Raw genomic sequence first — 25,939 nt, 5'->3', positions numbered from 1 at the left:
TGAGGCTGCATAAACACCATAATCACCTGAAGGGCCTGGAGATCCTTTTATTTACAAGAAGTGACCAAAGCTGTGGTCATGTCCACCTGTTTTTCATCCTTAGACAAGCTGACTAAAGGACAAGTGAGATATCAGACTGCCTATAAGTTTTGGAAGTAGAGCTCAGTGTATATAGATTGAGCCAGTGTTCTACTGAAATAGCTAAAGGAGTAGCATCAATTTGTTTCAAAGCCTTGATTTTATAAGTCATTTAGAAACTTAACAAAATGACTGCTATGCCTTTATACATATTAAACCAGATTTTTGTAAATTGAGGCAGCATAACAATTCCAGGTAACTTCAGAATGAACACAGAATCAAAGAATAAATTACAGTAATCGGACTAAAACATTACACACATAATTGTGTAACTTTAGAACTTATTTGCATGGGTGACACTGTCTCATACTTTATAAAATATATGCCTAGGTTTCCTGGGACTTGTTGAGATGCAAGCAACTTAATTATTCAGAGTTGTTCAGTGATTGAGATCAAGTATGTTGTAGAGCTCATCACAATGCCGTCAGATACTTGACACACTTTACAGTGCTGTGTGACTGCAGCACACCAGCACTTGAGAGGATGCCAGGAGCGCACAGCTGCCGCTGAGCAGCACAGGCTGAAACTAAGCGAAAGTCAGTAACAGGTTTTATATTGGGATTTGTATGCTTGAACTCTCAGAGTATGATAGTGTTTGAATTTCAGAAAGGACTTCAACTGTTTAAAGGTCCCTACCATTTAGTTCCTCCCATGACCCCTTCCCTCCCCCTGTGCATTTCACAGGGCATTGATGACACTGATTACCTTAAGGGAAGTTTGCATTTTTCTCCTTAAATTAAGGAACTCGTTAGTGCCCGTCCCACCAGAAATCCAGTGAGGATTATCAGTAGCCGTTGCTAAAGAAGGAGAGCTAACTGGGTTTAAAATTCAGTCCTAAAAAGTTAAATTCCATCCTGTATTAACTAACAATTTTTCTCCTAGGTCGCTGGATTTGTGCCTGTTGTCAGCAAGCCCCCCCAACACCCAGGAAGGTGGGCAGAAGGGGGAAGAACAGCAAAGAGGGATAGGTTTTGACCCCAATACTGTAACGTGCATTTAAATGAAGTATTTGGTGCCAGTTTACAACATTCTCATTTTTATGCCAATAAAAGATTTCTGAAACTGTGTGCTTAAAATCTGCAAGTTCATTCATTTTGTTATAAGCTACTCTTACCCTTGAAACCAATTTCAGGCAGAAGAATAGTTCCATCTTCCAAAAGGGCTTTATCTTAGTACTCTGTCTCTTTCCAGAAATTCAGTGGTAATATCATGCAGCTTAATTTGAAATACTTTATTACTCTGTTAGCCTAAAAGTTACTATTATTTTCATGAAATTTTCCTAATCTATAGCCTTTCTTGTCTACCATGGGTAGGTAGCATAGCAAAGTTATTTAATAACGGAAGACTTTTAATAGGAGCCCAAGATGATAAAATTACAAATGACCTGATGAGATTTGGTGCAGCTGGGTTTAGAACCGTCTTTAACTGGGACCTGCCTACCAGGAAATGCCGTTTGGACAGGAGGTGCTGTCCCTGCTTGGGGTGTAGGCATGGGACTTTAGTCCATGCTCAGGCAAGTGTGGAGAAATCATTACATTTCAGACTTGCTTTTAGTTAACTCTTCAACGCTGACACTTTGTAACTTCATAAGTCACTGCAATCATGTTTAGTCACCTGACAAACTAATCAAAATGGGGTTTAAACATTTTATTATGCACATTCCTTTTACAGGAATTTTGATGTTTAGAGAGAAAATAAATATCGTGCTTGATGCTGTTCATACTTCTGGGGTGACTGAGGTAACAAAACTGTATGGCTTTATTTTTCCATCCCCCATCTAGGAAAGGTAACCAGAATTCCAACCAGGTACAAGTAGCTAGGTTCACAGCGAACTGCACTCAGCTTCACAGATTAAGGGTATTATACTCCACAGTATGTTCAAAGAATCAGAAAAGAATTTCAAGTACCAATTTCAAAATACTAATTAATATCGTCCAAAGAACAGATTCCTCTTCTTGAGATGCATCTTCTGGAGCATAAGCCTGCTTCCGACTCGTATCTGTACCGTCTGAATAAGCAGTCTCACCGAAGGGGTGCTGTTCGATCGTTGTATCATAATACACTTTCATTTCAAATTCACTCTCGTGGTGAGATGGATGTCCATAAATCCCTATTCCCACGGGGCGCTGGAAGTGCGCTGGTATGAAAACCACGTCCTGGCCACAAGTGACAGACTGTAACTCGTAGTCATCAAAGCTCGGGTGCAGGGTGCTATCGGATACATACAGGTCCGCATCACCTTTCAAGCTCTGCATCTTAAGAACTATCTTTCCCTCATGATTTAACCTCAAATAGCTGTAATTCCCAGCTCCTATCTGACCCTGAACAACGTGCAGAAGGATCCATTCTTCTGGAACTTCCTCCTCGTCAGAGGCGTTCAACGAGGAGACAGCCTGAGATGCCAGAAGCAGCAGCAGAGCGCTCTTCCACGGAGCTGCCATGACTGGGGCGCCTAGTGCGGTGCCTTCCTCATCTGTGACTTGTCCTGCGGACACACGACAGCGGAAGGACACGCTGAGCGCGTCCGGAGCCGCAGACTGCGGGCGGGTCCCGGCCACCTCGGCGGCCCGCCCCGCCCCCGGCCCGGGGGAGGGACCCGCAGGGAGGAGGACGCGCACGAAGGCGGGGCGGGAGGGGCAGAGGAGGGGAGTGGGCCGGGGACCCACCGGGCGCGGGGTCGGGCGGAGGGTCCGCCGGGGTGGGCGCGGGCGGCAGGTCCGGTATCCGCCCCTGGACTCACCTCCACTCCCCGCAGGCGCCGCGCCGGCAGCATGAGGACCGGGCGGCCGAGCCGGAGAAGCCGGAAGTGAGGCGCGCCCGGAAATAAGGCGTCCGGAGGTGGCACGGCGCCCGGAAGTGAGGAAAGCCGGTAGTTGGCCGGCGCCCGGAAGTGAGGCAAAGCCCGGAAATGGGGTAGGGCGTAGACTCCGGGTTCTCGCGAGAATGGCGAGGTGGTGAGGGCGCCGAGCTGCGGGGGCTCGTAACCAGGGCGACGGGGGCGGGGCGCTAGCCCTACGCCGCAGGGTGCTCACCTGGATTGCGCGTCCACTTGGTGAGTTCAGCGTCAGGTCCCAGAGGGTCCCCAGGTAAGAAACAGGTGCGCCCGAGGGACCGTTGTCCGGGCGCCTGTTACCTGTTCTCTCTTTCTCTTAACTGTGTTACTTCTCGAAATGCTCCTAAGAGAGGCTTCAGACTGAAGTTGTATTTATATTCAGCATTTATTTTGTTAATTTGGAATATGGTGTTAATGGACGCCTGTTGGCCATTGGAAAAGATTCTCCCAAGAAAGATTATGTGCATTTTAGTATCACACTTTCGTGTTGATTCCAATTCCTGTGTTTCATTTTAGAACTTAATGAATCACTTTTGTGGAAACAGGTGGAGTGTAAATATTAAAAACAGGCAGTGACCCTTGTGCTCCTTTCTACAAAACCTGAACTCTGCTAAGTAGCTACAAGATGTGGGTTGGTCATGTTGCTAAGGAGATTGTCATGTGTTGGGTGAAAGAATATGTCTGTTGCCGCATTGAATAGTTACATTTGCTGTCACCTTTGGGCATGTAAAAGAGACATGACAGACTTAAGGCTGATTATTTTGGGGGGGTTGATTTGCCTGAAGTTAGGAGAAATTGTATCCAGGTGGGTAGTTACTGGTTTGGGTTGATGATGAGATGGCACTAGTGGACCTCAACACTTCCTCCTGCAAGAAGTATCTGGTTACATGTGACACCCGCTGAACCGGGGCTGTTCCAAGTTTAACATTTTCCTGTCAAGAAAGCATATCAGACTGGAATACAAGGGAGTGTGTAGGTTATAGAGATACATCTGGATCTGTTTTAAATCATTGGAAAAGATTGACTTTAAAACTTTAGCATCATTACTGCTATTGGTAGTCAGTGATTTGTGCTTGCCTAACAAGTCATGGTGGTGTGGACTGAAAAAAAAAGCACAACCTAAAAGCTGAGAGTTATGTTTTATTCGGTGGACATTCTGAGGACTTCAAGCTCAGGAGACAGGACTCTCAGATAGCTCTGAGGGACGGCTGCGAAGAGGCAAGGGGGAAGCCAGGATATGTAGGAACTTTTGTAACAAAGACCAGGTAGTTGGAACATCAAAAGATTACTGTTAATTAGAGAAAACCAGATATCTCAAGTTAAGGAATTTAGTGCTTTTCTATGTATGGGAAGGTGCAAGAGTCTGGGCTCACTGAAATCATTCCTTTGATATGCACTTCAGCTATCTGGGGCCAGTATCCTGTGTTTTCTCATCCTGAGTCCCCTCAGGGTGCACCGTTGGGATGCTGTAATGTGACGGTTTGATGGCTGCAACATCCTGTGTTTACTGATATGGCAGACAGCTTTCTTCATTCACATGGCTTAGAAGTACAAAATTCGTGTTTCAAGAACCACAGGTTTGTGAAATCAGGCTTTACTCAGCCTGACCAACAGAAAGAGTGTATCAGTTTTATTTTTAATTAAAGCAGCTAAATATAAAGAGTAGTAATACCTTTTAAAGTGTTTAATAACTTAGGAAAGGACTTAAAGTCACGGGAATGCCTGAGTATAATTTGGTAGTGTTCCCATACCTCTGTGATCAGCCATTACTCCATTTTTATACTAGTTCTGTCCTCAAAGTAGCTAGAATTAGAACCTGTCTCTGGTTCTGGCGAATGTGTAGAACTTTATATTTTCTTTTGCTACAAAGTAAGCCATTAAGGGTACTTTAATTATGGTGCCTGTGGGCACTCAACCTGCTGTCTGACTACCACACTGTGTTTTCCTAACTCAAGAATAAATTGGCACATCTCTGGCTGGCTTAGCTGCTAAAAGAGAAAGATTATGATCTTTTTTACTCAAAGCGGAGTAGTTTTCTCTTTCTAAAAAATATACATATACACATTTATACAAATGAAAAAAAAAAGGAGATGCGCCAGGTTTTAACAGTGGTGCCCCTTGTTTTTTTTTCTAGTCTGGATTTTCTAATTTTGTGCAATTTACATGCTCTGCTGTATCAGTGAAAGGGTCTTGAATATACAGCCTCTAGCTGTCTGGGATTTACTGACTTAACTTTAAAACAATGGTCTCTCTAGCAGCCACTGTCTCCAGATTTTCCTAAGGTGCTTCTGTAGCCTGAGATACACGAGAACCTTATTAAAACTAACTGTAGTGTGTCCTCTCAGACTTGTTCCTGTGATGCGCATACTGGACTCTTACATTGATTTTCCTCGGGGGAAGACACAGCAAGGAGGGGTGGTAGGGAGGGAAAGGCCAACTCTATTATTTTTGCATTGTTTAAATATTTTGCATTGTATTGCTTTTGTACATGAAAAGGGTTAAACGATTTCTGTCGGTGTGGGTAGACTAGTGCAGAAGCACAGGACCCTGACAGATAATAGCATGCTCCCTGCCTACAGGGTCCTTGTGGCTGTTCAGGCCGGATGTCACTCCTCAGCATCTCTCCCCTGGTGGTTCCCTCCTCAGTAGGCCCTCCAAGGCCTCTCCACCTAGCCAGGGGGTGGGGGGAGGGAAGAGAGTCAGGTGGGAGGGTTTTCTGGGCTGGGCTTGTAAGTGGCCTACATTGCTTATCCCACATACTCCCTGCCCCTGCTGCCCTGGCCAGAACTCAACCGCGTGGTGGCACTTAGCTCCAAGGAAGCTGGGTCTTGTAGTTTCCAGAAGGGAAGGGAATGGCTCGGGGAACAGGGGCAGCCTCCGTTATCTGACTAAAGCCAGAAGTCCGCTTCGGCTCCGAGCCCACAAGCAGAACCCACCTCCCCGGGGCACAACCTGGGCAGGGCGTCCAGCGGGACACAGAGGACTCCCAGCATGCACTGCTCTCCCCGTCAGCCCCGGACGTGGTTCCTCAGGGCCCAGTGACCCATGAACTGCTCCCCCTCCAGAGACTCTCCCCTTCCTAAGGGAGACAGGGCCATAGCAGTGCTGAAATCGGGTGGAGTGGGTGTTGGAGGAGTTTCCCAAGTGGACCCTGACTCTGCTGCCTGGGGACGGGACGGCTGTTTTCTGAAGCCTTTGGTCCTCCCCTCAGACCTTCCCCTCCATGGCCTCGTGTAAAGTGGTCTGTGAGGAGGGGGCTGCCGTGGTCCCCCTCCTGCAGCCGTGAAGACGGGGGCCCAGAGACGCTCAGTCCTAAGCAGTCAGCCGTCGTGCCTGCTGTGCCCTTGCTCTGGCCTCCTGGCTCTCCCAGGAGCACGTGGGCTCCTGGCTCTGTTCGTCCTGTCAGCTCCGCCTGCCAGCCGGCAGCTCTACCTCAGTCCCGCCGGGTGTGCTGTTCAAGCCCGACTTTTTCTTTTCTTTGTGCGTACTTGCTCTCTTGTCTCTCTTGAAACTGAATGGCTGAGACCTGGAGGTTATGTGGAACTAAAGGCTTGAGTGGGAAGGTAACCATCCTTGACCTGACCTTCCCGGGAAGGCTGAGTCTAGATGGTCCCTGGTCTCTTTGGAGCTTTGAGGGGCAGCCCATTCCAGTTTGCCTCCCTGAAGGCCCCAGGCTTCTGGATACTTTCTGTTTCCACTCGTTTCTGCTTGCTTGAGCCAACTTTAAGTGTGGGCTACCAATGCTGGTTCTTTCCCATCATTTCCTTGAGGGCTGCAGGATCAGAGAGAGGGGTCTGCCTTCCAGGTCATTACAAAGTGGAGTTTAACCAGGTGCTCCGTCACCGTGGACCACCTGCATACCGTGTTCTGGTGCGTCTGGGCGGGCTTTTGCAAATAATCTCACGTTTCAGTGCCTGACACGGTAGAAGTTCGTTTCCTGCTTTTCACCACTCCAGCCCAGTGCTGCTGGTCGGGTGAACCCTACTGGGTAGCAGCTCAGGTGACCAGGTGCTTTCCACTAAGCGCCCTCTCTTGGTGTTCCGGTGGACGGAGGCTCGTGCCGGTGGGGCCTAGCCTGTGCGTAGGGCTGCAGCTTCTCCCTGCATTCAGCTGGGTTGTGCGACTTCCAGAGAGGCCGGGAAATGTGGTTTGGCTGTAGGGATAAAGTGGAAGGGGTTTTTTGGTGAAAAACTAGCAGGAGAAGATGGAGTACTAGGAGGCCGTGGAATTCGCGTCTCTGCACAGCCAGGGCACCTACCAGGCACCGGTGGGGGACCACGGACACCAAAGGGGATGGGAGGAACCCCGAGCGACTGGTTGTTTCAATTATAGTTTTATTTTTCCTAATATATTTTTTATCTTTCTAATTTTATTTTGTTTTCTATTCTTTGATATTGTACTGCTTCTTTCCTTCTTTCTTTCTTCCTTTCTTCCTTCCTTCCTTTCATTCTTTCCTTCCTTCCTTCCTTCCTTCCTTTCTTTCTTTCTTTTTCTTTTTCTTTCTTTCTTTCTCTCTCTCTCTCTCCCTCCCACCCTCCCTCTCTTTCTCTCTCTTTCTTTCTTTCCTTCCACAAAGCTTGTGGGATCTCGGTTCCCAGGCTGGAGGTCAGGCCCGAGCGCCTGTGGTGGGAGCTCTGAGTCCAAACTGCTGGACTGACGAGAATCTCAGACCCCAGGGAGTATTAATTGATGTGAGGCCTCCCAGAGGTCCTCATCTCAGCACCAAGACCCGGCTCTATCCAACTGCCTGCAAACTCCAGTGCTGGACGTCTCAGACCAAACAACCAGTAAGACAGGAATACAGCTCCACCCGTCAGAAAAAAAAAAAAAGAAATGACAGAAAAATATGTTACAGACGAAGGAGGAAGGTAAAAACCTACAAGAACAAATAAATAAAGATGAAATAGGCAAGCTACCTGAAAAAGAATTCAGAGTAATGATAGTAAAGATGATCCAAAATCTCGGAAACAGAATGGAGAAAATACAAGAAACATTTAACAAGGATCTAGAAGAACTAAAGAGCAAATGAACAGTGATGAACAACACAATTACTGAAATTAAAAATACTCTAGAAGGAATCAATAGCAGAATAACTGAGGCAGAAGAACGGGTAAGTGAGCTGGAAGATAAAGGGGTAGAAATAACTGCCAGGGAGCAGAGTAAAGAAAAAAGAATGAACAGAACTGAGGACAGTCTCAGAGACCTCTGGGACATTAAACACAGCAACATTCGAATAATAGGGGTCCCAGAGGAAGAAGAGAAAAAGCAAGGGTCTGGGAAAATATTTGAAGAGATTATAGTCAAAAACTTCCCTAACATGGGAAAGGAAATAGTCAAGTCCAGGAAGCACAGACAGTCCCATACAGGATAAACCCAAAGAGAAACACACCAAGATACATATTAATAAAGCATAAAAATTAAATACAAAGAAAAAATATTAAAAGCAGCAAGCGAAAAGCAACAAATAACGTACAAGGGAATCCCCATAAGGTTAACAGCTGATCTTTCAGCAGAAACTCTGAAAGCCAGAAGGGAGTGGCAGGACATACTTAAAGTGATGAAACGGAAGAACCTACATCCAAGATTACTCCACCCAGCAAAGACGTCATTCAGATTTGATGGAGAAATTAAAAACTTTACATACAAGCAAAAGTTAAGAGAATTCAGCACCACCAAACCAGCTCTACAACAAATGCTAAAGGAACTTCTCTAGGCAGGAAACTCAAGAGAAGGAAAAGACCTACAAAAACAAACCCAAAACAATTAAGAAAATGGTAATGGGAACATACATATCAATAATTACCTTAAATGTAAATGGATTAAATGCTCCAACCAAACGACACAGACTGGCTGACTGGATACAAAAACAAGACTGTACTTGTTTTTGTACATATGCTGTCTACAAGAGACCCACTTCAGACCTAGGGACACATACAGACTGAAAGTGAGGGGATGGAAAAAGATATTCCATGCAAATGGAAATCAAAAGAAAGCTGGAGTAACAATTCTCATATCAGACAAAATAGATTTTAAAATAAAAACTATTACAAGAGACAAAGAAAGGCACTCTATGATGATCAAGGGATCAATCCAAGAAAATATAACAATTATAAATATTTATGCACTGAGCATAGGAGCAACTCAATACATAAGGCAACTGCTAACAGCCACAAAAGAGGAAATCAACAGTAACACAATAATAGTAGGGGACTTTAACACCCCACTTTCACCAATGGACAGATCATCCAAATTGAAAATTAATAAGGAAACACAAGCTTTAAATGACACATGAAATAAGATGGACTTAATTGATATTTATAGGACATTCCATCCAAAAAACAACAGAATACACTTTCTTCTCAAGTGCTCATGGAACATTCTCCAGGATAGATCATATCTTGGGTCACAAATCAAGCCTTGGTAAATTAAGAAAATTGAAATCATATCAAGTGTCTTTTCTGACCACAACACTATAAGACTAGATATCAATTACAGGAAAAAAATTGTAAAAAATACAAACACATGGAGGCTAAACAATACGCTACTAAATAACCAAGAGACCACTGAATAAATCAAAGAAGAAATAAAAAAATACCTAGAAACAAATGACAATGAAAACACAACAACCCAAAATCTATTTGATGCAGCAAAAGCAGTTCTATGAGGGAAATTTATAGCAATACAGTCCTACGTCAAGAAACAAGAAAAATCTCAAATAAACAATCTAACCTTATACCTAAAGGAACTAGAGAAAGAAGAACAAACAAAACTCAAAGTTAGCAGAAGGAAAGAAATCATACAGATTTTAGCCTCAAAAGGGATGTTTTCCTGGCTGCATGATAATGGGTTTTAAGCTTTTTCTCACTTATTTATAATAGCTCTCTAATTTTTAAGGATAGTGGATAAAGAATGTCACCTGCCATCCCAGTAAACAGTGAATGTTGTCTGCCATCAAGCCATCTGCCACGGTGCACCCTGAGGGGACTCAGGGTGGGGAAAACCAGGGTACTGGCCCTAGGTAGGTACGGTGCATACCTAAGGAATGATTTCAACGAGCCTAGACTCTTGCATCTTCCTATATATATAAAAGCACGAAAAGCATTAACTTGAGATGTCTGTTCTTTGTGATTAGCAGTAATCTTTCGTTGTTCGACTACAGGTTTCTTGTTCGTTTGTTTTGTTTTGTTTTTCAGCAAAAACTCCTGTATATCCTGGCTCTTCCCTGACCACTTTGGAGCAGGTCCTCAGACCCATGTGAGAAGCTGCCTCCCAGGCTATAGTCCTCAGTAAGTTCCCTGAATAAAACTTAACTCTCAACTTTTAGGTTGTGCGTTTTTCTTCAATTGACAGGATGTTGATTCTTTGTCTTTATTGTTTCAGATTTTTTCAATACTTTTTGTTTTTTATTTTATTTTTGAATTTTTGAATTTTTATTTTTTTATACAGCAGGTTCTCATTAGTTATCCATTTTATACATATTAGTGTATACACATCAATCCCAATAGCCCAATTCATCCCACCGCCCCCCCCCCACCTTCACTTTCCCCCCTTGGTGTCCATACGTTTGTTCTCTACATCTGTGTCTCTATTTCTGCCTAGCAAACCAGTTCATCTGTACCATTTTTCTAGGTTCCACATATATGTGTTAATATACGATATTTGTTTATCTCTTTCTGCTTACTTTACTCTGTATGACAGTCTCTGGATCCATCCACGTCTCTACAAATGACCCAATTTCGTTCCTTTTTATGGCTGAGTAATATTCCATTGTATATATGTGCCATATCTTCTTTATCCATTTGTCTGTCGATGGACACTTAGGTTGCTTCCATGTTCTGGCTGTTGTAAATAGAGCTGCAATAAACATTGGGGTGCATGTGTCTTTTTGAATTATGGTTTTCTCTGGGTATATGCCCAGTAGTGGGATTGCTGGATCATATGGTAATTCTATTTTTCGTCTTTTAAGGAACCTCCATACTGTTCTCCATAGTGGCTGTATCAATTTACATTCCCACCAAGAGTGCAAGAGGGTTCCCTTTTCTCCACACCCTCTCCAGTATTTGTTGTTTGTAGATTTTCTGATGATGCCCATTCTAACTGGTGTGAGGCGATACCTCATTGTAGTTTTGATTTGCATTTCTCTAATAATTAGTGATGTTGAGCAGGTTTTCATGTGCTTCTTGGCCATCTGTATGTCTTCTTTGGAGAAATGTCTATTTAGGTCTTCTGCCCACTTTTGGATTGGGTTGTTTGTTTTTTTAATATTGAGCTGAGCTGCATGAGCTGTTTATATATTTTGGAGATTAATCCTTTGTCCGTTGATTCGTTTGCAGTATCTTCTCCCATTCTGAGGGTTGTCGTTTTGTCTCATTTGTAGTTTCCTATGCTTTGCAAAAGATTTTAAGTTTCATTAGGTCCCATTTGTTTATTATTGTTTTTATTTCCATTACTCCAGGAGGTGGATCAAAAAAGATCTTGCTATGATTTATGTCAAAGAATGTTCTTCCTATGTTTTCCTCTCTGAGTCTTATAGTGTCCAGTCTTACATTTAGGTCTCTTATCCATTTTGAGTTTATTTTTGTGTATGATGTTAGGGAGTGTTCTAATTTCATTCTTTTACATGTAGCTGTCCAGTTTTCCCAGCACCACTTATTGAAGAGACTGTCTTTCTCCATTGTATACCCTTGCCTCCTTTGTCATAGATTAGTTGACCATAGGTGTGTGGGTTTACCTCTGGGCTTTCTATCCTGTTCCATTGATCTATATTTCTGTTTTTGTGCCAGCACCATATTGTTTTGATTACTGTAGCTTTGTAGCATAGTCTGAAGTCAGGGAGTCTCATTCCTCCAGCTCTGTTTTTTTCCTTCAAGACTGCTTTGGCTATTCGGGGTCTTTTGTGTTACCATACAAATTTAAAAATTTTTTGTTCTAGTTCTGTAAAAAATGCCATTGGTAATTTGATAGGGATTGCATTGAATCTGTAGATTGCTTTGGGTAGTATAGTCATTTTCACAATATTGATTCTTCCATTCCAAGAACATGGTATATCTCTCCATCTGTTGGTATCATCTTTAATTTCTTTCATCAGTGTCTTATAGGTTTCTGCCTGCAGGTCTTTTTTCTCTCTAGGTAGGTTTATTCCTAGGTATTTTATTCTCTTTGTTGTAATGGTAAATGGGAGTGTTTCCTTAATTTCTCTTTCATATTTTTCATCATTAGTGTATAGGAATGCAAGAGATTTCTGTGCATTAATTTTGTATCCTGCAACTTTACCAAATTCATTGATTAGCTCTAGTAGTTTTTTGGTGGCATGTTTAGGATTCTCAGTATCATGCCATCTGCAAACAGCGACAGTTTTACTTCTTCTTTTCCAATTTGTATTCCTTTTCTTTCTTTTTCTTCTCTGATTGCTGTGGCCTGGACTTCCAAAGCTATGTTGAATAATAGTGGTGAGAGTGGTCATCCTTGTCTTGTTCCTGATCTTAGAGGAAATGCTTTCAGTTTTTCACCATTGAGAATGATGTTTGCTGTGGGTTTGTCATATATGGCCTTTATTATGTTGTGGTAGGTTCCCTCTATGCCCACTTTCTGGAGAGTTTTTATGATAAATGGGTGTTGAATTTTGTCATAAGCTTTTTCTGCATCTATTGAGATGATCATAAGGTTTTTATTATTCAGTTTGTTAATATGGTGTATCACATTGATTGATTTGCATATATATTGAAGAATCCTTGCATCCCTGAGATAAATCCCGCTTGATCATAGTGTATGATCCTTTTAATGTGTTGTTGGATTCTGTTTGCTAGTATTTTGTTGAGGAGTTTGGCATCTGTATTCATCAGTGATATTGGTCTGTAATTATCTTTTTGTGTAGTATCTTTGTCTGGTTTTGGTATCAGGGTGATGGTGGCCTCATAGAATGAGTTTGGGAGTGTTCCTTCCTCTGCAATTTTTTGGTAGAGTTTGAGAAGCAGGAGTGTTAGCTCTTCCCTAAATGTTTGATAGAATTTACCTGTGAAGCCATCTCTGGTCCTGGACTTTTGTTTGTTGGAAGACTTTTTTTTTTTGCAGTACGTGGGCCTCTCACTGTTGTGGCCTCTCCTGTTGCGGATCACAGGCTCCAGATGTGCAGGCTCAGTGGCCATGGCTCACGGGCCCAGCCGCTCTGTGGCATGTGGGATCTTCCCAGGCCAGGGCACGAACCTGCGTCCCCTGCATCGGCAGGCGGACTCTCAACCACTGCGCCACCAGGGAAGCCGTGTTGGAAGACTTTTAATCACAGTTTCAATTTCATTACTTGTGATTGGTCTGTTAATATTTTCTATTTCTTCCTGGTTCAGTCTTGGAAGGTTATACCTTTCTAACAATGTGTCCATTTCTTCCAGGTTGTCCATTTTATTGGCATAGAGTTGCTTGTAGTAGTCTCTTAGGATGCTTTGTATTTCTGTGGTGTCTGTTGTAACTTCTCCTTTTTCATTTCTAATTTTATTGATTTGAGTCCTCTCCCTCTTTTTCTTGATGAGTCTGGCTAATGGTCTATAAATTTTGTTTATCTTCTCAAAGAACCAGCTTTTAGTTTTATTGACCTTTGCTATTGTTTTTTTTTTGTTTCTTTTTCATTTTTTTCTGCTCTGATCTTTATGATTTCTTTCCTTCTACTAACTTTGGGTTTTGTTTGTTCTTCTTTGTCTAGTTCCTTTAGGTGTAAGGTTAGATTGTTTATTTGAGATTTTTCTTGTTTCTTGAGGTAGGATTGTATTGCTCTAAACTTCCCTCTTAGAACTGCTTTTGCTGCATCCCATAGGTTTTGGATCATTGTGTTTTTGTTGTCATTTGTCTCTAGGTATTTTTTGATTTCCTCTTTGATTTCTTCAATGATCTCTTGGTTATTTAGTAACATACTGTTTAGCCTCCATGTGTTCGTGGGTTTTTTCCCCTGTAATTGATTTCTAATCGCATAGCTTTGTGGTCAGAAAAGATGCTTGGTATGATTTCAATTTTCTTAAATTTACTGAGGCTTGATTTGTGACCCAAGATGTGATCTATCCTGGAGAATGTTCCATGCGCACTTGAGAAGAAAGTGTAATCTGCTCTTTTTGGATGGAATGTCCTATAAATATCAATTAAATCTATTTGGTCTATTGTGTCATTTAAAGCTTGTGTTTCCTTATTAATTTTCAATTTGGATGATCTGTCCATTGGTGTAAGTGAGGTGTTAAAGTCCCCCACTATTATTGTGTTACTGTCAATTTTCTCTTTTATAGCTGTTAGCAGTTGCCTTAGGTATTGAGTTGCTCCTATGTTGGGTGCATAAATATTTACAATTGTTATATCTTCTTCTTGGATTTGTCCCTTGATCATTATGTAGTGTCCTTCCTTGTCTCTTGGAACATTATTTTAAAGTCTGTTTTATCTGATATGAGTATTGCTACTCCAGATTTCTTTTGATTTCCATTTGCATGGAATATCTTTTTCCATCCCCTCACTTTCAATCTGTATGTGTCCCTAGGTCTGAAGTGGGTCTCTTGTAGACAGCATATATATGGGTCTTGTGTTTGTATCCATTCTGAGAGCCTGTGTCTTTTGGTTGGAGCATTTAATCCATTCATGTTTAAGGTAATTATTGATATGTATGTTCCTATTACCATTTTCTTAATTGTTATGGATTTGTTTTTGTAGGTCCTTTCTTCTCTTGTGTTTCCTGCCTAGAGAAGTTTCTTTAGCATTTATTGTAGAGCTGGTTTGGTGGTGCTTAACTCTCTTAGCTTTTGCTTGTCAGTAAAGCTTTTGATTTCTCTCTCGAGTCTGAATGAGATCTTTGCTGGGTAGAGTAATCTTGGATGTAGGTTCTTCACTTTCATCACTTTGAATATATCGTGCCACTCCCTTCTGGCTTGCAAAGTTTCTGCTGAGAAATCAGCTGTTAACCTTATGGGAGTTCCCTTGTACATTATTTGTCATTTTCCCCTTGTTGCTTTCAATAATTTTTCTTTGTCTTTAATTTTTGTCAGTTTGATTACTATGTGTCTTGTCCTTGGATTTATCCTGCCTGCAACTCTCTGTGCTTCCTGGACTTGGGTGGCTATTTCCTTTCCCCTGTTAGGGAAGTTTTTGACTGTAATCTCTTCAAATATTTTCTTGGGCCGTTTCTCTCTCTCTTCTCCTTCTGGGACCCCTATGGACCCCTATGATGCAAATTTTGTTGCATTTAATGTTGTCCCAGAGGTCTCTTAGGCTGTCTTCATTTCTTTTCATTCTTTTTTCTTTATTCTGTTCCCCAGCAGTGAATTCCACCATTCTTTCTTCCAGGTCACTTATCCGTTCATCTGCCTCAGTTATTCTGCTATTGATTCCTTCTAGCATATTTTTCATTTCAGTTATTGTATTGTTCATCTCCGTTTGTTCTTTAATTCTTCTAGGTCTTTGTTAAACATTTCTTGCATCTTCTCCATCTTTGCCTCCGTTCTTTTTCTGAGGTCTTGGATCATCTTCACTATCATTATTCTGAATTCTTTTTCTGGAACGTTGCCTATCTCCAGTTCATTTAGTTGTTTTTCTGGGGTTTTATCTTGTTCCTTCATCTGGTACATAGCCCTCTGCCTTTTCATCTTGTCTGTCTTTCTGTGAATGTGGTTTTTGTTCCACAGGCTGCAGGATTGTAGTTCTTCTTGCGTCTGCTGTCTGCCCTCTGGTGGATGAGGCTATCTAAGGGGCTTGTGCAAGTTTCCTGATGGGAGGGATTGGTGGTGGGTAGAGCTGACTGTAGCTCTGGTGGGCAGAGCTCAGTAAAACTTTAATCCGCTTGTCTGCTGATGGGTGGGGCTGGGTTCCCTCCCTGTTGGTTGTTTGGCCTGAGGCGACCCAACACTGCTCCTACCTGGCTCTTTGGTGGGGCTAATGGCGACTCTGGGAGGGCTCACGCCAAGGAGTACTTCCCAGAATTTCTGCTGCCAGTGTCCTTGTCCTCATGGTGAGACACAGCCACCCCCCGCCTCTGCAGGAAACCCTCCAACACTAGCAGGCAGGTCCGGTTCAGTCTCCTGTGGGGTCACTGCTCCTTCCCCTGGGTCCTGATGCGCACACTACTTTGTGTGTGCCCTCCACGAGTGGGGTCTCTGTTTCCCCCAGTCCTGTTGAAGTCCTGCAATCAAATCCCACTAGCCTTCAACGTCTGATTCTTTGGGAATCCCTCCTCCCGTTGCTGGACCCCCAGGTTGGGGAGCCTGACGTGGGGCTCAGAACCTTCGCTCCAGTGGGTGGACTCCTGTGGTATAATTGTTCTCCAGTGTCTGTCACCCACCCAGCAGTTATGGGATTTGATTTTATTGTGATTGTGCCCCCGCTACCGTCTCATTGTGGCTTCTCCTTTGTCTTTGGATGTGGGGTATCTTTTTTGGTGAGTTCCAGTGTCTTCCTGTCGATGATTGTTCAGCAGTTAGTTGTGATTCCGGTGCTCTCGCAAGAGGGAGTGAGCACACGTCCTTCTACTCCACCATCTTGAACCCTTCGTTGTTTTTTATTTTTTAATTGTGTTTGGTAACCTGCAATCCATCTGAAATTCAGTTGTTTTTGCTATTATTTCCCAAGTGTTTGTCTAGTCCCTGAAAATTAAAATGGTCTGTTTCTTACACTCAGGGTGATATTCCTTCATACTGTATCCCAGCTCAGCTGTCTGTCCAGAGTTCTGTCCTGGGCTCTGCTCAGCCTGTTGGTTAGAATTAGTTGGGATGGGCTGCAACTCAGTGCAAAGGAAAACCACATCTGTGTCCTGGGAGAGACCAGCCCAAACCGTGCATTTGGTCCTGAGGGTTGGCAAATCCTCTTGGGGCTCAAGTCAGAATAAATAGGGTGAGTAGGTTTGGAGGTGGCAGCTCCGAGCATGGTCACCTGCCGCCGTGGGCATAGATGCCAAGCCACTGAGGTGGCCCTGAGTGGCAGACCAGACCCACGCTCCTCCCCTCAGTGTGTTTCCTTCTCTGCTGAGGCAACGCTTTCTGGGACCAGATGGGCTGTGAGGTTACATTAAAGCACCTGGTGGAGGTGCTACCCACCACGAGTCAGAAAGTGTAGGTGTGGCGATTCCACTGACTAGTCTTAACACTTTCTAATCTTTCTGATTTTGTTCTCTGGAAAATGGGAAAAAATATAACCATTTTAAAGGGTTATTGTAAGAATTAAGTGGTATAATGTATTATTGATAAACACAAATCTACATGTTAATATCTATGAAAGTACTATTTGCAAATCATGGTGATAAACTCTATAGGAATTACAGAAGAGATTAAGACAGTTGAAATAAGGCAAATACAATACAGTTTATCACAGTTTGATGGATGGATTCTTAAAAATTTTGAAACAATTGTGACTTTTGATATATTATTTCATGTGTTTCTTGAAATGTTTATGCTTTCAAAACACAGCGGAAGGAGGCACAGTAACTTCCTTTCATCCACTGGGGACACGTACACCCATCATTTCCACGTGCCAGCAGTGCTAGGCACTGGGTACTTTACAATTATAAAACTTGCAAAGCAAATCATGGTAGCTTTGAAACATTTAGCTATTTTTTATATGAAGCTCTCTGCTGTACCTTGGAAAATGTAAAATAAGTAAGTAAAACCAATTTGTAAATTAGAGAAGAATGTGCTTTAAAATATTCAGCACATTTTATTTTTGTTTTTGTTTTTGTTTTCTCCAAACATCGCAGGCTTCTCAAGTCTTTCAAAGTCTCTGATTTATTACTACAGAGAATGTGTGTCCTGGGGAGATCGGGGAGCACACAAGGCCTGACTGGGTCTTGTGTCTGGCCTTACAGGTGCTAAAATAAGGCCTCCTATCCACCTCCTATTGGAAGTGCTTCCTGCCTTCTTTGGGGTTATTTCCAACAGAGTTTCTTAGGTAGCATGTTTTTGTTTGTCTCCTTTGTCTTGTTAAATCGCGACCCCTGCACCTGTAGGCTGGGAGGTGATTACAGCCCCACCCATCGACCCAGGAGGTGTATGCTGGGGGGGTCACCCTCCATGAAGTGGCCTGGGGAGTCTAGATCTGTACATTCCTCGTCGTGAGGGTGCGTGCTGCGTGGGTGCCCCAGCCTGAGGCCCCTCGGCCGGTCCCCTCTGGCGGTGAACTTCCCACCTCTGAGGTCCTGCGCTCCCGCTGTCTCAGATTGTGTGCTGTTTCTTTTCACAGTTGGAATGAAATCAGATAGTCCATTATTTAGGGCTCTCTGGTTGGAAATAACAGAATAGCCTAGATGAAGGGAAACCCCACCGAATTCAAGACAGAAGGAGTAGAACCAAATGCTGGGACCCAGTGGCCCAGACCCAGTCCTGCTGTTCTCTACACAGCGCGTCCTCCGCTCCACACCCCACGGCAGCATCCCGCTTGCCCTTGGCTTCCGCGTTCTTTGCTTCTGTGCTAATGGGATTCTGGCCCCCGAAAGAGAGAATCACTGCAATTTTAGCAGGTAATCCACCAGGTGTCTGCAGCAGATTATACCTTTAGGATTGGCATGACCCTTCACTCACTGGGTGTTTGAGGGACAAATCTGAAATTCCCCACGAAGAAAGAAAGGGCTGGGCATGGATTGGATATGAGGGCAAAAGAAGGAAGGAATTAATATTCACTCAAGCTTTGTGCCTGGAAACTTGGAAACTAGGAAAACGGTTGTGCGGTTAAGAGAAATGTGGGGACAGGAGAGGTCTGCAAGGGAAGGAGAGGGTGGAAACTGAGGTGCTGGCTGACCTTCCGTTGTCCTCGCAGAGCTACTGACCAGGCTCTCTGGGCCAGACCCCAGGCCTGGACTTGGCTTGAGCCCCATCGTCCCCACCCAGCCCCTCTCAACTCTGACCCCCGGCGCTGCGGCCAGATTGACGTGTGTGTTTCCGGACGGGCAGCCCTGATTGACTCAGTTCTTAGCTCCCCAGGGTCACCTGAGCATAAGGATGAGCCCTGCTCTGCGGTCTGTTGAGCAGCGACCATCCCAGGATCTCCCCTTGGGAGCATCAGCTGCCCCCACTTCTTAGCCCCACCCCATCTCTGCTGGTAACTGTCCAGAGTCTTCTTCTGTGTTAACTACCACTTCCCCCATGATGCCTGTCCAGGCCGAGTCCACACAGCCAGCATGGTGACCACGTGGCTGGGTTCTCTGAATCTAAACAACCAGCTTGGTGGCCGGATGGCGAGGTGCTTTGCTCACGACTTTGTAGCTGAGGCTTCAGGTGTGTCTGGTGCCCGTGAGGCGGTGCGGAATCAGGGGTGACCCAGGGCTACTGCCGCACGTGTATAACCTGGTAGCCGTTACGGAGTTACTGACTGTGAAGTGGGACAGGTCTGAGACTGTTTTCATTTCTGTCTGTGTGTCGCTGATTGATGCTTTATAAGACATAGCCAGTGAACCAGTGGTTGTATAAGCCGAGATAACCAACTTTAACGACCTAGAATGTTGTGAACTAGTTGAACGAGTCCCAGATGCACAACGGGTATGGATTTGTTTTGTAGTTCACCACTGACTTTGTTCATCAGTGTAGAACATAACTTTGCATCTTGTTTTTTGTTTTTTTTTTTCTTTTGCGGTGCGCGGGCCTCTCACTGTTGTGGCCTCTCCCGTTGCGGAGCACAGGCTCCAGACGCGCAGGCTCAGCGGCCATGGCCCACGGGCCCAGCAGCTCCACGGCCCGTGGGATCTTCCCGGACCCGGGCACGAACCCGCGTCCCCTACATCGGCAGGCGGACTCTCAACCACTGCGCCATCAGGGAAGCCCATAACTTTGCATCTTAATCGTCGCTGACAGTCTTCGATTTTGGTCGTGGCTCTCTGAAAGCACTTCTTGGTGCCGGTGCTGGAGCATCGTTTGGTCCTCGCGAGGCCTCTGTGAGTGTGGCTGGCGTTCCCTCCGTTCCCAGTGGGGGAGCAGGCGCTCCGCGTCGAAGCAAGGTCTGCTCAGTGGGAGCCGTGGCGCTGGAACCGAGGTCTGCTTAACTTGAAAGCCTGTGGGAGCAGTGAGCAGTCATGACAGGGAACTTCCGGGATGTCAGTGATTTTCTTTTTCTTGGGGGTGGGGAGGGAAGACGAGTCACCAGGTGTGACGTGTGTGTGATCATACTGGTAATTACGAGTAAACAACAGACTGTCCTCTGCATGAAATACCATACCCATAGTCCGCTTATATGTACTTTGTGTTTCAGGTTGAAGATGGAAGAACCACAAGAGATTTTCTCCATAAATGATGGCCACGCAGGTGATATAGTCGTGGAATACCTGGTGGATTCCAAGAAGTCCGCATCCCACGTTCAGCTCGCCTGCAGTGGGCAGTCCTGTGCTTTCGCCTTAGATAGAAACGCACTTTGTGTATGGGACGCCAAGGAACCTCCTCACCAGGTATTTAAAAAGTTATACATGTTTTTTGTTAAGTCACAGAAATTTGCCGTCAAGCCCTGTTCCTCTGATGCTGTTTGGGTGAGTTTGCCCTTTATGGATTCAGTTACCAGCTACGGGAGAAAAATGCTAACAAAACAAAGCATATTAAGTTTTGACTTAGGAAATAAACTGGAATCACTTTATTTAAAAATAAATTTAAATACTTTAAAATCATTTAAAATTTCTTCTTGAGTAAGAATATAAACAAGAAGAGGTTCTTCTTAACACAATCAAGACAAGTTGAACTTTTAATTTTAATTGTAGATTTTTAATACAACATTTAAAGGAGTTTATTGTGTTTATTGCAGAATCTTTAACATCAAACTGATAGGGTTTTAAAGACATCAGTTTTCTTTCTAAAGGTTATTTTATGACTAATATAATTATCTTAATACTGTTAAAAACAGGTTTTTTTGTAAAAAATAAAAAAGCAAAAGTCTATCAACGTTTTTGGTATTGGGATAGTTTTAATCTTCATTTTGGGCTTCAGGGGTTTGAGAACAGTGATGACAGTACATGCAAACCAAAACCGTATTTGCTTTGAAATTTTCTTTAACTTTCAATTATGCTGGCAAACACTTTACTAATAGTGGAAGCTGTTCATCATTGCTGAAGGGAAATCTGTATTTTGATTTCTTTCCCGCTTAGTTAAGAGAGGTTTTTATGTGTTTCTTCAACACAACTTGCATTGATGAGTTGACCCTACATTCCGGTCTCTGGCTTGATCTCTCTTGTTTTTCTATCGAGCATAAAATACTTAGAAAAATGTGTCCCAGGTGTTAAGTGCACATTGTAGTGATAATACCAAAGTGAACACAGCCGGGCGGCACCGCCCAGGCTCTGCCTCGGCTGGTGCTCCCTTGTCTCGTCCCCAGAGGTGGCTCTGGCCCCACTTCCAGCATGTAGCTGTGCTCGTGTTTGAACTTTGTATAAATGGTGTCACACATCACACATTCTTTTTTGCTGGTCTCTTTGGTTTGCCATTATGCTTATGAGATTTATCCACATTGCTTGTTTTCATTGCTGTGCAGTATTGCGTTGTATGGCTAGACCACACTTTATCCATTCTACTATTATTGGAGGTTTGGTTGGTTTCCATATTTTGATTGCTACATTCTTTTATATGTCTTTTGACGCACATGTATATGCAATTGCTGAGTCTTAAGGAATGCATATATTTAGTCTAAAAGTTAAAGCTAAGATTTCCAAAGTGGTTGTACCAACCTGTCCTTCTTCACATGGTGGGTCCACATCCTCACCTACACTTGGTCCTTTTAATGTTGTCCCTTCTGGTGGGTGTAGTGGTACTTAATGATGATTTGCAGTTCCCTTTGTGCACGTTTATTGGCCATTTGGCCGTTCTCTTTTGTGATGTATGTGTTCAATCTCTTGCCAGTTTTCTACTGAATTATCTGTCTTTTTCCTGTTGATTTGAAGGGGTTCTTTATGTACCTAAATGTAAACTTTGCATTGGTGTGTGTGCATTTTCTAGAGTTTTATGTAAGTGGAATCGGGCAGCTTCTCGTTTCGTCTGGCTTCTTCCACTTAGAATAATTATGTTGAGATTTATCTACATTGTTGCATGTATCAACAGTTTGTTCTTTTTGATTATTGAGTAGTATTCCATTGTATGGATATATATTGTAATTTGTTTATCCATTTTCCTGTTGGTGGACGTTCAGGTTGTTTTCACTTTTGACTGTTATAAAGAAAGTTGCTATGAATACTTGTGTGTCTTTTGTTTTAGTAATGTCAGTTAGATCGAGCTGGTTCATAGCGTTCTTCAAGTCTTCTATTTATGACCACCTGCTCTATCGGTTATTGAGAGAGGCATATAGAAATCTATGACTCTGAATGTGAATTCGTCTATTTCTCTTCTATCCGTTTTGCCCCATGTATTTTGAAGCTCTGTCGTTAAGCACGTAGATGTTCAGTACCTTTACGTCTTCTTGGTGGAGTGGCCCCATTAACATTATGGAGTGACATGCTTTATCCCTGGTAACGTTTCTTACTGTGGAATTTTGGCTACCCATTTCTCTTTGGATTCTACTTTTTACTTGCTTTTTGTATTTTGAGGCCATTATTTTTTAAGAGCAGTTTTAGGTTTACAGCAAAATTGAGGGGAAAGTACAGAGAGTTCCTATATCCCCGTGATATGCGCCCACACATGCGTGTTTTCCCCCGTGCTCAGCATCCTCCAGATGGTACATCCGTTACAGTCGATGAACCGACATTGACATTGTTTTCACACGAAGTCCATCGCTCGCCTTAGAGTTCCCCCGCCGTGCGGTGCATTTTGTGGATTTGGACAAGTGCGCAGTGATATGTAGCCACAACTCTAGCACCACGCAGGTGTTTTCACTGCCTGAAATTCCGCTGGGCTCTGCTTGTTCGCGCCTCCCTACCCCAGCTTCTGGTAACCACTGATCTTGTACTGTCTCCAGAGTCCTGCCTTTTCCAGAATGTTGTATGTTGGGGTCATGCGGATTGGCCCCTTTCTCTAGTCATGTGTAGTTAAGGTTTTGCTCCATGTCTTTCCACGACTTGATAGCTCATTTGTTTTTAGCACTGAATCATACTCTACTGTCTGGATGGACCAGAGTTTATTTATTCATTCACCTACTAAAGGACATCTTAGTTGCTTTCAAGTTTTGGAAATTATGAATAAAGCTGCTATAAACATAAATTTCTGTGCAAATTTTTGTGTGGACATAAATTTTCAACTCCTTTGGTAAATACCAAAGAGCAGGATTGCTGAGTTGTGTGATGAGAGTATGCTTCATTTTGTAAGAAACTCTAATAAGGTGGCCACACCGCTCTGCGTTCCCTCCAGCAAAGGATGAGCGTTCTTGTTGCTCCACATCCTCGCCAGCATTTGGTGTTGTCAGTGTTCTGAATTTTAGCCATTCTAACAAGTGGATAGTAGTATCTTACTGCTGTTTTAATTTGACTTTCCCTGATGACATATACTTTTCATATGTTTACTTGCTATCTGTGTATCTTCTTTAGTGGGGTGTCTGTTAAGGTCTTTGGCCCATTTTTAAATTGGGTTGTTTATTTTCTTGTTGTGTCTTAAGAGGTCTTTGTGTATTTTGCATAACAGTCCTTTATTATATATGTCTTTTGTAAATATTTTCTCCCAGTCTGTGGTTTGTCTTTTTATTCTCTTGATAGTGTCTTTCACAGAGCAGAATTTTTTAATGCTAACGAAGTCCAGCTTATTAATTCTTACTTTCATGACTCATGTCTTTGGTGTCTTATCTAAAAAGTCGTTGCCAAACGCAAGTCGTCTAGATTTTCTCCTATGTTACCTTCTAGAAGTGTATAGTGTTCTCCGCTGTATTGCCTTTGTTCCTTTGTTGAAGGTCGGTTGACTCTTTCTGGCTCTCTGCTCTCTCCCAGTGATCTGTTTGTCTTTTCTTTTGCCAACATCACACAGTCTCGATTGGTGGAGCTTTGGAGTAGCTTTGAACTCAGGTAGGTCAGTCCTCCAACTGTGTTATTTTGCAGTATTATGCGGCTGTTCTCGGTCTTTTGCCTCTCCATGTAAACTTCAGAGTAAGTTTGTTGATCTCATTCGGATTGCATTGAATCTGTAGATAAAGTTGGGAAGAACTGACATCTTGACAATGTTGAGTCTTCATGTCCACAAACATGGAGTATCTCTCCATTCATTTAGTTCCTCTTTGATTTCTTTCAGCAGAGCTTTATAATTTTCCTCATGGTGATCTTATGCATATTTTGTTAGATTTGTACCTATTTCATATTACATTTTTGCTAATGTAAATGTTATTGTATTTTTAATTTCAAAGTCCACTTGTTTAATGCTAGTATAGGAAAGCAACAGAATTGTATATATTAACTTTGTGTCCTGCAAACTTGCTATAAATTGCTTAGTTTCAGGAGTTTTTTGTTCATTCTTTTGGATTTTCTACATAGACAGTCATGGAAACATCTGTGAACAAAGACAGTTTTACTTCTTCCTTCTCAGACACTATTCCTTTTCTTTTCTTGTATTAGTGCATTAGCTAAGACTTCCAGTATGATGGTGAAAGGAGTGGTGAGGGGGACATCCTTGCCTTGTTTCTGATCTTAGTGGGAAAACTTCTGGTTTCTCACCTTTAAATATGATAACTTTTGATACTTTGTAGCTATTCTTTATTATGCTTAGATACTAGTATACTGAGAGTTTTTTTTTATCATGAATTGTTGTTGGATTTTTAAAATGCTTTTTCTACCTTTATTGATGTTTTTGTGTGATTTTTCTTCTTTAGCCTGTTGATATGGTGGATTAGTTGATTTTTGAATGTTGAACCAGCCTTGCATACCTGGAATAAATCCCATTTGGTCATGGTTTATAATTCATTTTATGCATTGTTTAGTTTGATTTGCTAATATTTTAAATATTTTGTTGATGTTTGCATCTCTGTTCATGAGAGGTATTGGTCTGTAATTTTCTTTTCTTGTCATGTCTTTGTCTGGTTTTGGTATTCAGGTAATACTGGCTTCATAGAATGAGTAAGGAGGTATTCCCTCTGTTGCTTCTGAAGTGTTTCCTCTTATTTTTCTTCTATTTTCTGAAAGACGTTTTGGAGAATTGGTCTGATTTCTTTCTTAAATGTTTAGTAGAATTTACCAGTGAGCCCATCTTGGCCTGGTGCTTTCTGTTTCAGAAGGTTATCAATTATTGATTCATTTTCTTTAACAGATATAGGCCTATTTAGACTACCTACTTCTCTTTCTGCAATGTCTAATCTGCTTTTAATCCCACTTAGTGTGTTTTTCATCTTTCATTTTAGTTTTCATCTCTTGAAGTTAGAATTGGGTCTTTTAAAAATATATTCTAAGCCTCTGTTTAACCTTTTGAACATATGAAATGAAGTTATAATGACTGTTTAAATGTCCTTATCTAGTAGTTGTGACACCTGGATCAGTTCTGGTTTGGTTTCAAGGTCTAAACGACTTGTGGGTGTTTTCCATCATTTCTTATTTCTCTTGTTTTTGACCTAATGGTCTTGTCTCCTTGAGTACCTTTCTGCTCAGACGGGCACAGTGTCCCTTCTGCCTGCTTGCCACGGGCCATAGCAGGTCACTGGCCAGGCGTGGAGCCGCGGCGGATGCAGGGAGGAGGGAGGACGGGATGCACGACTCACCTGGCGTCTGTGCGCGTGGCCTTCCGCAAGACACGCCGTCATCCTCGTGATGCAGTGTCTTCCCTACAGACAGTGCCCGTGTTCCACGTGTTTCCAGAAGAACTTTTCAATGTTTTTAATGCTCTCAAAGAGCCAAAATCAAACCAAAGCTCACGTCATTCTGCACGTAATCCTGGAATAGAGGGTTACGCTCTCAGCATCTCCCATGAGGTCATCTCGGACATTACACTAATGACCCAACTCCCTCCAGGGCGATTTCCACGAGGGACCGTCCTCGGCACCCTCCTGGGAAAGGTGCTGTGTTTAAGGCCTAGTCCCACCGATCATGTTACTGCGGTGTGTGCTGGAAACAAAGTATTCACACTGGACTTTGAGCTAAGACCCGACACCGCGTGA

At 43.0% G+C, this 25,939-nt stretch overlaps 3 protein-coding genes across 4 annotated transcripts in view; 2 read left to right on the top strand and 1 right to left on the bottom strand.

Annotated features, from left to right (window-relative positions):
- PHF10 (PHD finger protein 10) overlaps positions 1 to 1,208 on the top strand; it is a 19,075-nt gene extending 17,867 nt beyond the window's left edge. For both annotated transcript variants that reach the window (XM_030852915.3, XM_030852914.3), the window contains exon 12: positions 1,021 to 1,208. In XM_030852915.3, the coding sequence (XP_030708775.1) occupies positions 1,021 to 1,106 (86 nt within the window). In that variant the 3' untranslated portion in view covers positions 1,107 to 1,208. The remainder of the gene's footprint in view (positions 1 to 1,020) is intronic.
- C14H6orf120 (chromosome 14 C6orf120 homolog) lies at positions 11 to 3,001 on the bottom strand. The gene is made up of 2 exons (XM_030852927.3): positions 2,879 to 3,001; positions 11 to 2,623 (listed from the first exon to the last, which is right to left on the bottom strand). Exon 2 carries the CDS (start codon positions 2,577 to 2,579, stop codon positions 2,025 to 2,027), a length of 555 nt encoding a protein of 184 aa, XP_030708787.1. The 5' UTR covers positions 2,580 to 2,623; positions 2,879 to 3,001; the 3' UTR covers positions 11 to 2,024.
- WDR27 (WD repeat domain 27) lies at positions 2,847 to 25,939 on the top strand. Its single transcript, XM_070043452.1, has 4 exons — positions 2,847 to 3,224; positions 10,165 to 10,257; positions 20,159 to 20,351; positions 25,613 to 25,939. Exons 3-4 carry the CDS (start codon positions 20,166 to 20,168, stop codon positions 25,937 to 25,939), a joined length of 513 nt encoding a protein of 170 aa, XP_069899553.1. The 5' UTR covers positions 2,847 to 3,224; positions 10,165 to 10,257; positions 20,159 to 20,165.

This window comes from Globicephala melas, chromosome 14 (genome assembly GCF_963455315.2).
Source record: "Globicephala melas chromosome 14, mGloMel1.2, whole genome shotgun sequence".
NCBI lineage: Eukaryota > Metazoa > Chordata > Mammalia > Artiodactyla > Delphinidae > Globicephala > Globicephala melas.
Note: the sequence above shows the minus strand (reverse complement) of the source record. Positions and strands in the feature narration are given on the sequence as shown.

What these genes read in the sequence shown, in the direction of transcription:
- C14H6orf120 (XM_030852927.3), bottom strand. Translation starts at nt 2,579, where the DNA reads ATGGCAGCTCCGTGGAAGAGCGCTCTGCTGCTGCTTCTGGCATCTCAG.
- WDR27 (XM_070043452.1), top strand. Translation starts at nt 20,166, where the DNA reads ATGGAAGAACCACAAGAGATTTTCTCCATAAATGATGGCCACGCAGGT. An exon ending in CCAAGGAACCTCCTCACCAG is followed by an intron (nt 20,352 to 25,612) that starts GTATTTAAAAAG and finishes TCTTCCCTACAG; the next exon opens with ACAGTGCCCGTGTTCCACGT.